Below are 15,676 nucleotides of genomic sequence, written 5' to 3' on the forward strand. Positions count from 1 at the left end.
GACACTGACATTCAATTTGAGCCAAACAGGGGATCCAGTTCTAGTTGTCCTTCCAGTAGAGGAGAGGATCAGACTCCTCAGTATGGTACGGTAGGCTTAGGTAACTCTGTACCTTCTCTGATGCTCATAACTCTCTAAATGTGGATGGGACTTGAGTGTTCATTAATGCAAAACGTTTTGCTATCCTTTTTGGTGGTGAAGAATAATCCTTTGTAGTTGCTAATTTTGGTGAAGAATGAATGGACGTTTTTGATGTTTTGTCTTTCTCCACCTTTGCAAACCAGACTTCATACAGAAATCAGATCCTCAAAACAGTCCAAGATTATACACAAAAAGCAATCCAAACACATTCAAAATGTTTGCAATCAAATTTATAGAAAATCTCCAATCTCACACCTTCAACATGGGTCCTAATTGTCTTTCATTTATCCTCATGGATTATGAACCTCCACCTTGCATGGAATTCTGGGAAACAATGTTTTACTCTAATTTAAGAAAATGTTGTTAGGGACATTAATGTGTAGAGTGACACATGCAAATGAGACTATCAAATTTAATACTTTACTTTGTATTTCCAACAGCGATTTGTGAAATTAACATGCATAATGTATAAAACAATACTGTTGTATTTGTTTGTGATTTATGTGATTCATAATATTTAATGTACTACTTACAGATTTGTACTATTGTTTACTAAAACAACAGAAATAATAGGGGCTAAAATGTCACAAAGTTGAAAAATAAAATTTAATTTTCAAAATAATAGATCTAAATGTGGGCAGCATGGTGGTGCAGTGGTAGCGCTGCTGCCTCGCAGTTAGGAGACCTGCATGGAGTTTGCATGTTCTCCCCGTGTCTGCGTGGGTTTCGTCCGGGCGCTCCGGTTTCCTCACACAGTCCAAAGACATGCAGGTTAGGTGGATTGGCGATTCTAAATTGGCCCTAGTGTGTGCTTGGTGTGTGGGTGTGTTTGTGTGTGTCCTGCAGTGGGTTGGCACCCTGCCCAGGATTGGTTCCTGCCTTGTGCCCTGTGTTGGCTGGGATTGGCTCCAGCAGAACCCCGTGACCCTGTGTTCGGATTCAGCGGGTTGGAAAATGGATGGATAGATCTAAAGGTTGTTACTTTGAATTTTTCTCTCTCACTAAAGGTTAGTAAGTATTGCAGACAACCCAATATTACACTTGATTCTCTTCTGAGTGACGTCTTTGGTGTGTCAGAAGTTGACTTTTACGTATAAACCGCTTTCCACATTCAGTACAACAGAATGGCTTTTCTTCTGTGTGAGTCATTTGATGGCGGATAAGCACATCACGCCGCGTGAAGCTTTTACCACATTCGGCACAATGATATGGCTTCACTCCACTGTGAATTTTCACATGACTTTGAAGGCCACGCTTTAGTGAAAACCTCTGTCCACATTTGAGACACTCAAATGGCTTCTCAGTAGTGTGACCCTCCTGGTGTTGATGAAGGTGCTTTTTCTTAGCATATGCCTTTCCACATAAAGTACAACAGTATGGCTTTTCTCCAGTATGAACTTTCTCATGATCCTGAAGCTGATGCTCTCCTGCAAACTTCTTTCCACAAGTAGCACAACAATATGGTTTATCTTCTGAATGCTGTATTTCGTGGAGCTGCAAATCGTTTTTTTGTGAGAAAGCTTTTCCACAGTCAGTACAGACATGTGGTTTCTTCCCTGAATGAAATCTTTGGTGCCGGAGAAGATTTGCTTTAAAAGTAAATCCTTTCCCACATTCTTTACAGAAAACCAACTTCTTTAGATGAACATTTCGGTGGGTCTGAAGAGAAATTTTATCTAAAAACCTCATTCCACATTTAGCACAGTAATGAAAAAGAAAGGCATGTTGGCTCAACAGGTGTTCTTCAAGTTCATTCTTTTGTGGGAATCGCTTTCCACATTTGGCACAATGGTACTTGATTTGACAGTGGCTATTCAGATGTGACTGAAGCTGAGAATTTGTCATGAACCTCCTTCCGCATTTAGCACAACCATATGGCATCTCTCCAGTGTGAACTCTTCTATGTTCATTAAGACTGTTGCGATTGACGAAACCCCTTCCACATTCATCGCAATAGTAGGGCCGCTCTTTAGAGTGAGTCCACCGATGACTTCGAAGGGCTGTTTTGAATGTAAACTTTTTTCCACACACAGTGCAGCAATATGGCTTATCTCCTGTGTGAATTCCCTGATGTTGCCTTAATGAGTGTCTATCTGCTACGCTTTTTCCACAGTGCGTACATGTATATTTTCTCTTGTTGGGGACTACACTGACAATATTCATGGTTGCTGGTTGACTGGTGCTATTTTCTGATGTAGACAGACTGCAGTTGATGCTCTTTGAGTTGGACAGCTGGGCATGTTGGGAGAGTTCAAATGAAGCAAATACCTGTTCACGATCATGACTGAGTGAGGCTGTCAATCTGATACGATTCTTAGGAACATCTGTCCCACAATACTTCCAAGTCATCTGTGCTGCAGATCAGAAAACAGACAGAAGGTAAGAAATGGCAGGATACAATTTTGATACAGCTCTACAGTTTAATACCTAGTTCTTCAAGTTTAGTCAACTGAATGTGGCTATAGACATCCAGTGGCAGACCCTCTCTGTGGACCCTGTGATGTCATTCAGGGCCTCCTGTTGGATGTATAAAGTAGAGCAGGGGTCTCCAACATGTTGCTCGCGAGCTACCGGTAGCTCGCAACCCCTTTCCAAATGGCTCGCCAGAAGTTTAATGAATCCTACATAAATTTGAAAATCTGATTAGTCAAATTAGGGCTGAGCGATCTTTCCAAAAAATCATATCACGATCCCTTTTAACACAAAATCACGATCCACAATCTGAATTGCAATCTATTTTTTCAAGGTGGCAAACACTTAAGAGAATATCTGGACTCACACCCATCTAGACCTAAGTAACACTTTATTTTAAATATCAAACAAAGTTGAATTCAATTGTTCTCTTGTTCGCTAGCTAAGCGGAGTTAAGAAACACGTGGTGAGTGAGTGAGGAAGGCCCCTCCCCTCGGCCCGTTGCGTGGATCTCAGATTTGTGCAAATAAGTCGGTACCGCAAGCGAACTATGATACATAGCGAAATGAGAAGTCGCAAAATCAACTGGAATATTCAAGCAAATTATAGAAAAACCCCCAATCCAAATCCATTACATAGTCCTCTCGTGAAAAGCGGACAGACATACAGACAGAGAGACATTGGATTTTATATATTATATGTTAGTAAACCTTCAAAATAATGTGCAGTTAAAGTCATTTCTGGAGCTTAGTAGAGTCAGATAACTATGAGAATCTTCACCAAGCAGCTCTTTGTTTGGGTCTCCATACCTCTGTGAGTCTGACATGAATGTCATGAAATCAAAGTTCAGAACACGACTGACAGATGAACATTGAAATGACTCCAGAAGAATGAACCTAAGTGACTCCACTCCACCAGACACCTGCCTCTCTTGTTGACTCCATGCAGTTCCAGTCATCTGACTAACTGAAAAAACACGTCACACATGCAACTGGACATGTGAAATGAAATGGTGACATGGAACAAAATGACAAATTAATCTGTCATTTCTGTGTATTTGGAATTGCATTGTTTTGCTTTGACAGCAATCATGTTTTAATTCAATAGTGTGAAATACACTAGAAAATCATACAGACATACAAAATGCACTTGCAGGTGAACTAAATATTTTTTTTGCGTTGTTTTAATGCAAAATGTGAGTTGTGGACACCAACATTTTGTAAATGTTCAGGCAAAACAAGCTTATTTAGTTTGTTTGGGATGAAATAAGCTATGAGAATAAACGTTAGCAAACAGGAGGAGCTCTTGGCCATTTTCATTTTGTAAAAGTAGCTCTCAGGGGAAAAAAGTTTGGAGACCCCTGAAGTAGAGAGTCTCGCCACAGGAATAAATGTACCCTAAGTGGGCCCTCAGGACTAAATTCAGTGAATGAATGTGTGCCTGTAAATACAGCTATGGATGCTAAACTTAAATAGACATACAAAGCCAAAAAGAGAACAAAAATCAAAATGAAACCTAGCACTTGGCCTATTTTAATTATACATCTTTAGCAGTAGTCAGTATGCAAATTTTATCCAACTGAGGGATACCAAAACATGGAAACGTGGCCATACTTAAAGCATCACTGCCATCTATGTCACAAATGATCACTTTCACATGGCATGTCTCCTAAAACACATAAACAGAGTGAATTTGTGAAAACAAATAAAAATGATCAGTCACTCCTACAAATCAATTGCACATGATAAAAAAAAAAAAAAACTAATAATGTCAGCTTTTTGCATGTTTATTGGTTGCATTGAGTAAGTAAAGCTGGGAAGAAATATTTTTGTGTGTGTCTTCATTTAAGGCTGTAAAGCAAAAAATGGGAATATTTCAAAGGGGGTGATTCTTTTCTATACCCACTATAAATACAAATACACAAATTCTAAGTGATGGGAGAATAGAACTAACAGATGACCTCCAGGGATCTAAGTAGCTAAAAGGAAAAAAAAAAAGAAAAAAAAAAACAGCTGCTCACTTCAGAGATAAAAATGGGAAATTCATGAAAGGGAAGACAATTAATTAACATGTGCATTTTAAAGAGTCTTCCACCACACATAATTAACCACCAAATTGGAAGGCTAAGCCCCTAAACTATTTATGATATTTGTTGAAAGACAGTGAAAAAAAAAGGTAATCTAACTGCAAAATCAAAAGTTTCAATCTTTCTGATACATCAGTTGAACTTACTTATGAAAGGCTGATGGACAGGATTCACTCGCTGGTCTCTTTTGTAAAACTCTTCCTCTTCTTCCATTAATTCTTTCTTCTGTAACTGTATTGACCCCAAATCAGCAGCTTGACTCCCACCCAGGTTAGATACCAACTTAGAAGTCTCTTCCTTTAGAATATTCCCACGTTTGTGGTGTTGTATTTGAAAGCAGCCCAATTCATATTCACAGCTTTCCTCTTTGATGCACACCGGTACAGCACCAGATGCCTCCTTTTTAACTGGGGTAAATTCTTCTTCAGAATGCTCCCCTTGAATAGGCAGACAAACATGGTCAGGGACTTCACATTTAATTCTACTAGAACTATAGTCACATAGGAGATTCGTGGATGTCGGAATTAGAATTTCATCTTTGATGGGGAGGCACCTTTGCTCAAAAGCCTCTTCTTTTATAAACTTATATTCAGGGTCATACACCTCCTCTTTAACTGTCCATGTCTGGATAATGACAGGTCGGATTTCACCAAGTTCCCAATCACAGGCCTCCTCTTTCAGCTTTACATACATGTGTTTCAATGTGGTTCCTACAACGGGGCCTCTGCCAGCCTTTGGGTCCTCCTGCATGGTAAGTGGATACTCCATTGTCAGTGTAGTTCATCTAACATTCAGACAACCTGACTTTCCGCCTTCATACGAACACTTCCCTTGTCACAACCAGTCTCTCGTCTACCTGTTTTTTTTTTTTTAAAAAAAAGGAAATATTTCATTTATCATTTAGGAAGACACAAAACCCTGTTTAGTACATTTGTATTAAATAAATATTCTAAATCTTACAGTCGTTTCAATTACTGAGTTTCATAATTTCAGTCCCTTCCTCTTCCTCCCTTCATCTGGCACTGATCAGTTTTCAAGCCAACTTCTTGAGAGTGATTTTATTTTTATTTTATTCATGCTTTTTGGAACAACAAGAATGATGCAAATTCTTGGTTTAAAACTTATATTTGTTTGCCTTTATTGTTCATAAAACAAAATACAACCATCACAACCACAACAATAATAATATTTGAGGCCCTAATGCGCTGTGGAATTTTCTAGGGGCACCGCAAAAACTTTTGTAAAATATTTAAAATTGCTAGTGTTTTTGAACTTTTGGTTGATTAAAAAGATAATGTTTAAAAAAAAAAATTATGTTGGAAAAACAGATAACAGTTAATCAGATTGTTGAATAAACGAATGCATTTATTTTGAACGCAAGTTAAAATTTTCGCTGTTCACCATTCATCGTAATATCAACACCAGCGGTGTCAAAAACACATCTCGTGAGACTTAAAAAGTCTCGTTGTTGGAAGATCTCGCTCACTGTACGGATACGGAAATGAAGTCTAAGAAACGCGAGAGACTTCAAATGATCGACAAGGAAATGCGCGTCTATTTTTTGAAAATTGATCCTTGCATCAATCTCATATGTGCTGAAAAACAATCTCAACGTTCACATTAATTAAATTTAAGATTTATTCTTTGATTCCTTTATTAATAAAATGTCTTTCAAACTTGTAAAATTAACTGTTTTTATTGGCGATTGTCCATAAATTGTGTCATCACGACTATTTATGGGCAGTCCGTCGGGTGCGCCGCAAAAGAAAATTTTTGGACTTAGTAGCCGTAACTCGAAAAAGGTTGCCTTTCACTACCCTAAGCAAAAGTGAAAAAGTCGCAAAAACTACCATCAGACACCCCTTACATAACCATAAGTTGTTTTGGAGGGTTGCAAGAAAAAAGCTTCTGCTGTTATCGGAAAACAAACTCAAGCACTTACAGTATGTCAAACATTACTGGAACTTTCTTTCAGTGGTGCCAAGTTTCATGGTCAGATGAGACAAACATATTTTATCAATAAACACCAGAGGTGGATTTAATGTAGGCATGCAGAAAAGTACCTCATTACAGCCCACTTTGAAGTATGGAAGTGGATAGTTGATGTTGTGGGGCTGCTTTTCTGCCAAAGGCCCTGGACAACCTGTTAAGACACATGGTATCATGGACTACATCAAGTATCAGCAGATATTAAATCAAAAACTGACCGCCTCTGCTATTAAGCTGAAACTGAAGACTGTGGTTGGATCTTTCAGCAGGACAGTGATTCAAAGCACGCCTGAAAATCAACACAAAAATGGTCCAGTGACCACTGTCAGGGATGCCAGGGGCTATGACCCGGCCAGGACGCCAGGAGGGACCGGAAGAGGGTCAGAGCCCGGCCTGGATCACGTGGGGTTCGCCTTCCGGGTTGCTTTGGGGGCCACGGGTCAAGGGCATGGAAGCCTTTCCCTGTAGGGGCCCGTGGTCACCGCCAGGAGGCGCCCCAATGCCTTGGGGACCTGTTAACCCAGCACTTCCGCCACACCAGGAAGTGCTGGGGGGAAGATTTATGATGGCGCCCGGAGAGCAGCCGGGAGGACAGCCGACACTTCCGCCACGCTGGGGCGTGGTCAGAGAAGGAATGCCGGGAACACCAGGTGCTCATCCGGGTCATCTATAAAGGGCCGCCTCCATTCATTCAAGCTGGAGTCAGGTGGAAGGAGGACGAAGCAGTGGAGAGTGGAGGCGGCCCGAAGAAAGGCATTGTGGCCAGGACTTTGAGTGTTTATTGGGGTATTGTGCACTAAACTGGGTCTGAGTGACCAAATAGACTGGGGTCTTTGTGACCATAATTTGTAAATATTGTAAATAAACGTGTGGTGGTTTGTGCAAAACAAGATGTCTGCCTGTCTGTGCCCGGGTGCCGTTGACACCACATAATCAAGGCTTTGCCATGACCATCCCACTACCCTCACCTAGACCCCACTGAAAACTTGAAGAGTGGAGTCCATAGCTGTGGACCTCAAAATCTAAAGGATCATGAGAGATTCTATATGGAGGAATGGACTCAGATCCCTTGCCATGTCTAACTGTGGAACACATATTTCAGAAAAGTATTTGTTTATGACAAGAATTTTTTTTCCTTTCAATAATTTTACTTCAATTAAAGGTTAAATGTTTGTTAAGTTTTGAATGGAAAAGGTTAAACAATAAAGACTTTTTTTTTTTCAAAGCCCATTTTGCTTTTAAAACAAAGATGCCACTCCTCATTGCGTCAGAAATGGCATTAGGTGCCATGACATGGTTCTGGCAGCCTGGTAGTGTATCTCATTAAGGTATTGCCAAAAGTATTAGGACACCGTCCCCCCAATCATTGAATTCAGGTGTTCCTATCACTTCCATGGCTACAGGTGTATAACATCAAGCCCCTCGGCATGCAGATGGCTTCTACAAACATTTGTGAAAGAATGGGTCGCTCTCAGGAGCTCAGTGAATTCAAGCCTGGTACCGTGATAGGATACCACCTGTGCAATAACTCCATTCGTGAAATTTCGTCGGTACTAAATATTCCACGGTCAACTGTTAGTGGTATTATAACAAAGTGGAAGCAACTGGGAACAACAGCAATTTAGCCACAAAGAGCGGGGACAGCGCATGCTGTGGTGTGCAGAAGTCGCCAACTTTCTGCACAGTCAATAGCTACAGACCTCCAAACTTCGTCTGGTCTCCCAATTAGTTCAAAAACACTGTGTAGAGAGCTACGTGCAAAGGATTTCCATGGCCGAGCAGCACAAAGTGCAATGCAAAGCATAGGATGCAGTGGTGTAAAGCCCACCGCCTGCCACTGGACTCTAGAGCAGTGGAGACGCGTCCTCTGGAGTGACGAATCACGCTTCTCTGTCTGACAATCTGATGGATGAGTCTGACTGCATTGTGCTAAGTGTAACATTTGGTAGAGGGGGGATTATGGTGTGGGGTTGTTTTTCAGGGGTTGGGCTTGGCCCCTTAGTTCCAGTGAAAGGAACTCTTAATGCTTCAGTATGCAAAGCCATTTTGAACAATTTCATGCTCCCAACTTTGTGAGAACAGTTTGGGGATGCCCCCTTCCTGTTTCAACATGATTGCGCACTATTGTACAAAGCCAGGTCTGTAAAGAAATGGATGAGCGAGTTTGGTGTGGAGGAACTTGACTGGCCTGCACAGAGAACTGACCTCAACCTGACAAAACACCTTTGGGATGCTTCAGAGTGGAGACTGTGAGCGAGCCAGGCCTTCTCATCCAACATCAGTGCCTCACAAATGCTCTCCTGGTCACAAATCCATCAACACACTCCTACACCTTGTGGAAAGCCTTCCCCGAAGAGTTGAAGCTGTTAGAGCTGCAAAGGGTGGGCCGACTTCACATTAAAGCCTACATATTAAGATTGGGATGTCATTAAAGTACATGTGTGTGTAAAGTTAGGTGTCCCAAAACTTTTGGCAATGTAGTGTATTTTTCACTATCCAGATAAGCTACCAGTCGATGTTGATGGATCACTTGTAAATACAGTGGGGCAAAAATGTATTTAGTCAGCCACCAATTGTGCAAGTTCTCCCACTTAAAAAGATGAGAGAAGCCTGTAATTTTCATCATAGGTATACCTCAACTATGAGAGACAAAATGAGAATAAAAAAAATCCAGAAAATCACATTGTCTGATTTTTGAAGAATTTATTTGCAAATTATGGTGGAAAAAAAGTATTTGGTCAATAACAAAAGTTCATCTCAATACTTTGTTATATACCCTTTGTTGGCAATGACAGAGGTCAAACGGTTTCTGTAAGTCTTCACAAGGTTTTCACACACTGTTGCTGGTATTTTGGCCCATTCCTCCATGCAGATCTCCTCTAGAGCAGTGATGTTTGGGGGCTGTCGCTGGGCAACAGGGACTTTCAACTCCCTCCAAAGATTTTCTACGGGGTTGAGATCTGGAGACTGGCTAGGCCACTCCAGGACCTTGAAATGCTTCTTACGAAGCCACTCCTTCGTTACCCGGGCGGTGTGTTTGGGATCATTGTCATGCTGAAAGACCCAGCCACGTTTCATCTTCAGTGCCCTTGCTGATGGAAGGAGATTTTCACTCAAAATCTGACGATACATGGCCCCAATCATTCTTTTCTTTACACGGATCAGTCATCCTTGTCGCTTTGCAGAAAAACAACCCCAAAGCATGATGTTTCCACCCCCATGCTTTACAGTAGGTATGGTGTTCTTTGGATGCAACTCAGCATTCTTTCTCCTCCAAACACGACGAGTAGAGTTTTTACCAAAAAGTTCTATTTTGGTTTCATCTGACCATATGACATTCTCCCAATCCTCTTCTGGATCATCCAAATGCTCTCCAGCAAACTTCTGACGGGCCTGCACATGTTCTGGCTTAAGCAGGGGAACACATCTGGCACTGCAGGATTTGAGTCCCTGGTGGCGTAGTGGGTTACTGATGGTCGCCTTTGTTACTTTGGTCCCAGCTCTCTGCAGGTCATTCACTAGGTCCCCCCGTGTGGCTCTGAGATTTTTGCTCACCGTTCTTGTGATCATTTTGACCCCACGGGGTGAGATCTTGTGTGGAGCCCCAGATCGAGGGAGATTATCAGTGGTCTTGTATGTCTTCCATTTTCTAATAATTGCCCCCACAGTTTATTTCTTCACACCAAGCTGCTTACCTATTGCAGATTCAGTCTTTCCAGCCTGGTGCAGGTCTACAATTTTGTTTCTGGTGTCCTTTAAGAGCTCTTTGGTCTTGGCCATAGTGGAGTTTGGAGTGTGACTGTTTGAGGTTGTGGACAGGTGTCTTTTATATTGATGATGAGTTCAAACAGGTGCCATTAATACAGGTAACGAGTGGAGGACAGAGGAGCCTCTTACAGAAGAAGTTACACGTCTGTGAGAGCCAGAAATCTTGCTTGTTTGTAGGTGACCAAATACTTATTTTCCACCATAATTTGCAAATAAATTCTTTAAAAATCAGACAATGTGATTTTCTGGATTTTTTTTTTCTTATTTTGTCTCTCATAGTTGAGGTATACCTATGATGAAAATTACAGGCCTCTCTCATCTTTTTAAGTGGGAGAACTTGTACAATTGGTGGCTGACTAAATACTTTTTTGCCCCGCTGTATGCCTTATATTAAAATATACTTGACAGTATTTTGTGATAAAGGAAATAAGTAAATTAATGTGGCCTATTTGAAAGCTTTCAAGTTTATCCGAATAATTAATGAGAATAAAAATATTATTTTTTTTAAAGAGGTCAGCTTAAATTGTAGTGTTCCCTTTTAAGTGCTGCGCAGCACGACAGTTTCTCGAGTTAGATTAGTTGTCATAAAGGAGTGCTGTGGGATTATGTTCACAACAGCCAAACGAACGTACATTCTCAAGTTTGTTACGTTATTTTGTGTGGTCTAAAGTTTAACAAAGGGCATAATTTTCTTGCATTCAAATCAGATGCCCCGTGGTGGTTGCTTACGTTAATTCTAGGAAGTCTAACGGTGTGTAACTAACTAGCCCCTGCCTGCGGTAGCATTTTTCGATAGGGTACCACAATTCGACAAAGCTGGGCGAATCGATAGAACACCGGCCCTTATAATAATACAGCTGGAGTAGCATGAGAAACACAGGTACTGTCAAATAAAACAAAGTTTAGGACGGACGCCCGTAGACCGCACATGTGCCACTCTTCCTTCGTCTCCTCAATAACGCGTCACTTTCTGACATGACCAATTTCTTTTCTTTGCCGTTATCTTCCCGCCCCAACAAAAGTTGTGCCAAAATAAAACTCACCAGCAGATCCGCCACGAAAACGTCTGCAGCCGTGTACTTATTCTGAGAGAAAAACGTGAACGCAAAACCCACGTGCCGAGCAGAAGCAACAACAAACTCCCCTAAAGGACGAGTACTGTACGCCGACACACAGCTACGCTGCACATGCGCAGCTGACTCCAGATGGACAATTCCATTCTTTGCGGGGGATACGTAATTTAAAAAATTGCGACAACCACAGTTATGTCAAACAAATATTTTACAGTTAAAAAAACTGTTTAAAAGGCTTTAAAAATATTGTCTCTTTAATCGCTTTGCAATGAATAGAATTTTAATGTTATGGACAATAAATACATTACCACTAAAGTGAAGATGGTAATGGCGAACACAAAGCAGGAATCTGTTTTGGGAAGGCGGTCGGCATACCTGATCATCTCGGGGCGAAATAATGATGTAAAGTTACTGATGTGCAAAACAAAACTGCCACATTTTAAAGCAGATCAGAAACCACAGATAGAAGCCAAATTCTGAATTATTTAAATCCAAACTTGTCGAAGCGGCAGAAAATCCAGTTTCTCTAACGCAGATCCCGAAGGAGAGCAGCAGCTGCATGTTTCGTTTCAGCTTAAATAGTTAATACTAATCTCTGCCAATTGAATGGACTTGATTCTGTTTCATGTTACGGGATTTTGACGGCAGCGTATCTTGGCGGTTCATTAGAAGCTTCTCGGCAAGCTTAAAACTTTAGCCCACGTATTACATCTACCCGCCGACCTACGTGATAAGTTCATTTTTGATGACAGTCCCACCGGCCATTCTTTAGTTCAATACTGAAAGTCCTACCCGCGATCTTGCTTTTGGAATTGGGTGCAATTATATATAGCCCCTAAACACTAAAAGAAGGGGCTCACCTCTTGTACGTATATATTTAATTCAATTTATAAAGGATGAACCTGTTGCACTAAACGAGCCAGTACAGCGCGGTGACAGGATTGATTAACGGAACGCTGAAAGTTAAATATTGCAGAAAAGATAGCAGTAGAGTGTTGTACCGTGTTAGCCATAGATTGATACAGGAGAAAGTAGGGTGAAATGACACATTTTATTGGCTAACTAAATAGATTACAAGTGCAAGCTTTTGAGGCAGCTAAGACCCCTTCATCAGGAAAGGTGTAACAAAGAAACTGAAAAATACTCTCGCTTATATTGGGACAGCAAAGTGATTTTTTTCTTTCATCTTATCAGCCTTTTTGTTCTAATGTTAGCAAAATGAATACACCTGAGATGAATTAACCCTGAAAGAAGAGAACAATGAACTAATAAAATGTAGAGATAAGGTAACTATCACTAGAGAAAGTCCTGTAAGGTTTTTTTGAAGTGCATTGTCTGTAAGATAGGCCTCTGATGTAGTCTGCTGGTCAATCAGTCTGTGAGTCCACATATCTGGTCATAAAAGTCTTGTCTCTATTGAGACCATTTTGCAGAGTGTTGAATTTATGCATAAGTTTGTATTCCCATTCTCTCTGCTCCTGTTGGGTCTTGAAATTACCCATATAGATAGATAGATAGATAGATACTTTATTAATCCCAAGGGGAAATTTACATACTCCAGCAGCAGCATACTGATAAAGAACAATATTAAAGAGTGATAACAATAAAGGTATAACAGACAGACAATAATATTGTATAATATTAATGTTTAACCCCCCCTCCCCCCCATGTGGAATTGAAGAGTCGCATAGTGTGGAGGAGGAACGATCTCCTCAGTCTGTTAGTGGAGCAGGACGGTGACAGCAGTCTGTCACTGAAGCTGCTCCTCTGTCTGGAGATGATCCTGTTCTGTGGATGCAGTGGATTCTTCATGATTGACAGGAGTTTGCTCAGCACCCGTCGCTCTGCCACAGATGTCAAACTGTCCAGCTCTGTGCCTGCAATAGACCCTGCCTTTCTCACCAGTTTGTCCAGGTGTGAGGCATCCTTCTTCTTTATGCTGCCTTCCCAGCACACCACCACGTAGAAGAGGGTGCTCGCCACAACCGTCTGATAGAACATCTGCAGCATCTTATTGCAGATGTTGAAGGACACCAGCCTTCTAATGAAGTATAGTCTGCTCTGTCCTTTCTTACACAGAGCATCAGTTTTGGCAGTCCAGTCCAATTTATCATCCAGCTGCACTCCCAGGTATTTATAGGTCTGCACCCTCTGCACACAGTCACCTCTAATGATCACGGGGTCCATCAGGGGCCTGGGCCTCCTAAAATCCACCACCAGCTCCTTGGTTTTGCTGGTGTTCAGTTGTAGGTGATTGGAGTCGTACCATTTAACAAAGTCCTTGTTTAGGTTCCTATACTCCTCCTCCTGCCCACTCCTGATGCAGCCCATGATAGCAGTGTCGTTAGCGAACTTTTGCACATGGCAGGACTCCGAGTTGTATTGGGAGTCCGATGTATACAGGCTGAACAGGACCGGAGAAAGCACAGTTCCCTGCGGTGCTCCTGTATTGCTGACCACAATGTCAGACCTGCAGTTCCCGAGACACACATATTGAGGTCTGTCTGTAAGATAGTCCACGATCCATGCCACCTGGTGTAAGTCTACTCCCATCTCAGTCAGCTTGTCCCTAAGAAGCAGATGTTGGATGGTGTTGAAGGCACTAGAGAAGTCCAGAATCATAATTCTTACAGCACCACTGTCTCTGTCCAAGTGGGAGAAGGATCAGTGTAGCATCAATCAATCAATCAATCAACATTTATTTATATAGCACATATTCATACAAAAAAATGTAGCTCAAAGTGCTTTACAAAATGAATAGAAAAATAGAAGACACAATAAAAAATAAACATAAGTCAACATTAATTAACATAGAATAAGAGTAAGGTCCGATGGCCAGGGTGGACAGAAAAACAAAAACTCCAAAGGCTGGAGAAAAAATAAAATCTGTAGGGGTTCCAGACCAAGAGACCGCCCAGTCCCCTCTGGGCAATCTACCTAACATAAGTCAAACAGTCCTCTTTGTATTTAGGGTTTTCATGGAAGGACCTGATGATGATGGTCACATATAGATGATGGTATCCTCCGCTCCCACCTTCTCCTCGTATGCGAACTGCAGAAGGTCGAGGGCATGGTGGACCTGTGGCCTCAGGTGGTGAAGCAGCAGCCGCTCCATGGTCTTCATCACATGTGACGTCAGAGCAACAGGCTGGAAGTCGTTTAGCTCACTAGCACGTGATACCTTTGGGACTGGGGTGATACAAGATGTTTTCCAAAGCCTGGGACTCTCCCCTGTTCCAGGCTCAGGTTGAAGATGTGCTGTAGAGGACTCCCCAGTTCCAGCGCACAGGCCTTCAGCAGTCGTGGCGATACTCCATCTGGACCCACTGCTTTGCTGGCACGAAGTCTTTTCAGCTCTCTGCTCACCTGGGCTGCTGTAATTGTGGGTGGGGATGTCTCACCTATGCTGGTATCAGCAGAAGGATGGTTGGAGGATGCAGTACTCCGAGGTGAGAGTGGGTTAGGGTGATCAAACCTATTAAAGAAGTTGTTCATTTGGTTTGCTCTCTCCACGTCTGTCTCGATGGTGGCACCCCGCTTCGAGCTGCAGCCAGTGATAATCTTCATCCCATCCCACACTTCCTTCATGCTGTTGTTCTGCAACTTCTGCTCCAGCTTTCTCCTGTACTGCTCTTTCGCCACCCTGAGCTGGACTCAGAGTTCCTTCTGCATGCGCTTGAGCTCATGCTGATCACCACCTTTAAAAGCCCTTTTCTTCTGGTTCAAAAGGCCCTTGATGTCACTTGTAATCCATGGCTTGTTGTTAGCATAGCAGCGTACTGTTCTTACTGGAACTACAATGTCCATACAGAAGTTGATGTAATCAGTTGTGCATTCAACAGCCTCTTCAATGTTCTCACTATGTGACCCAAGCAATATATCCCAGTCTGTAGTTCCAGTCTCTCAGAGCCTGCTCTGCCTCAGGGGACCACTTCCTGAATGAGCGTGTAGTTGTAGGTAGCGCCCTCACTCTTGGTTTGTATTGAGGCTGAAGCAGAACCAGGTTATGATCTGCTTTCCCAAGAGCAGGCAGCGGGGTGGCACTGTATGCGTCTTTAACGTTTGCATACAGTAGGTCGATAGTCCTGTTTCCCCGGGTGTTACAATCCACATACTGGGAGAAGGCAGGTAATGTTTTGTCCAGCGTTACATGGTTAAAGTCTCCAGCGATTAGCACAAGTGCCTCAGGGTGCTGCGTTTGTAACTT

General features: G+C 42.0%; 1 protein-coding gene across 2 annotated transcripts; it reads right to left on the bottom strand.

Annotated features, from left to right (window-relative positions):
* Nucleotides 1-1,036: 1,036 nt before the first annotated feature.
* LOC120528064 (gastrula zinc finger protein XlCGF26.1-like) lies at nt 1,037-11,546 on the bottom strand. 2 transcript variants are annotated; one of them, XM_039752054.1, is made up of 3 exons: nt 11,440-11,546; nt 4,786-5,495; nt 1,037-2,495 (listed from the first exon to the last, which is right to left on the bottom strand). In XM_039752054.1, the coding sequence occupies exons 2-3, from the start codon at nt 5,405-5,407 to the stop codon at nt 1,177-1,179; spliced, it is 1,941 nt and encodes a 646-aa protein (XP_039607988.1). In that variant the 5' UTR covers nt 5,408-5,495; nt 11,440-11,546; the 3' UTR covers nt 1,037-1,176. The 2 variants fall into 2 exon arrangements, with proteins under 2 accessions (XP_039607988.1, XP_039607989.1); XM_039752055.1 differs by lacking the exon at nt 11,440-11,546 and adding an exon at nt 5,600-5,677.
* Nucleotides 11,547-15,676: the final 4,130 nt, after the last annotated feature.

The sequence above is a fragment of the Polypterus senegalus genome, chromosome 4 (assembly GCF_016835505.1).
Source record: "Polypterus senegalus isolate Bchr_013 chromosome 4, ASM1683550v1, whole genome shotgun sequence".
NCBI lineage: Eukaryota > Metazoa > Chordata > Cladistia > Polypteriformes > Polypteridae > Polypterus > Polypterus senegalus.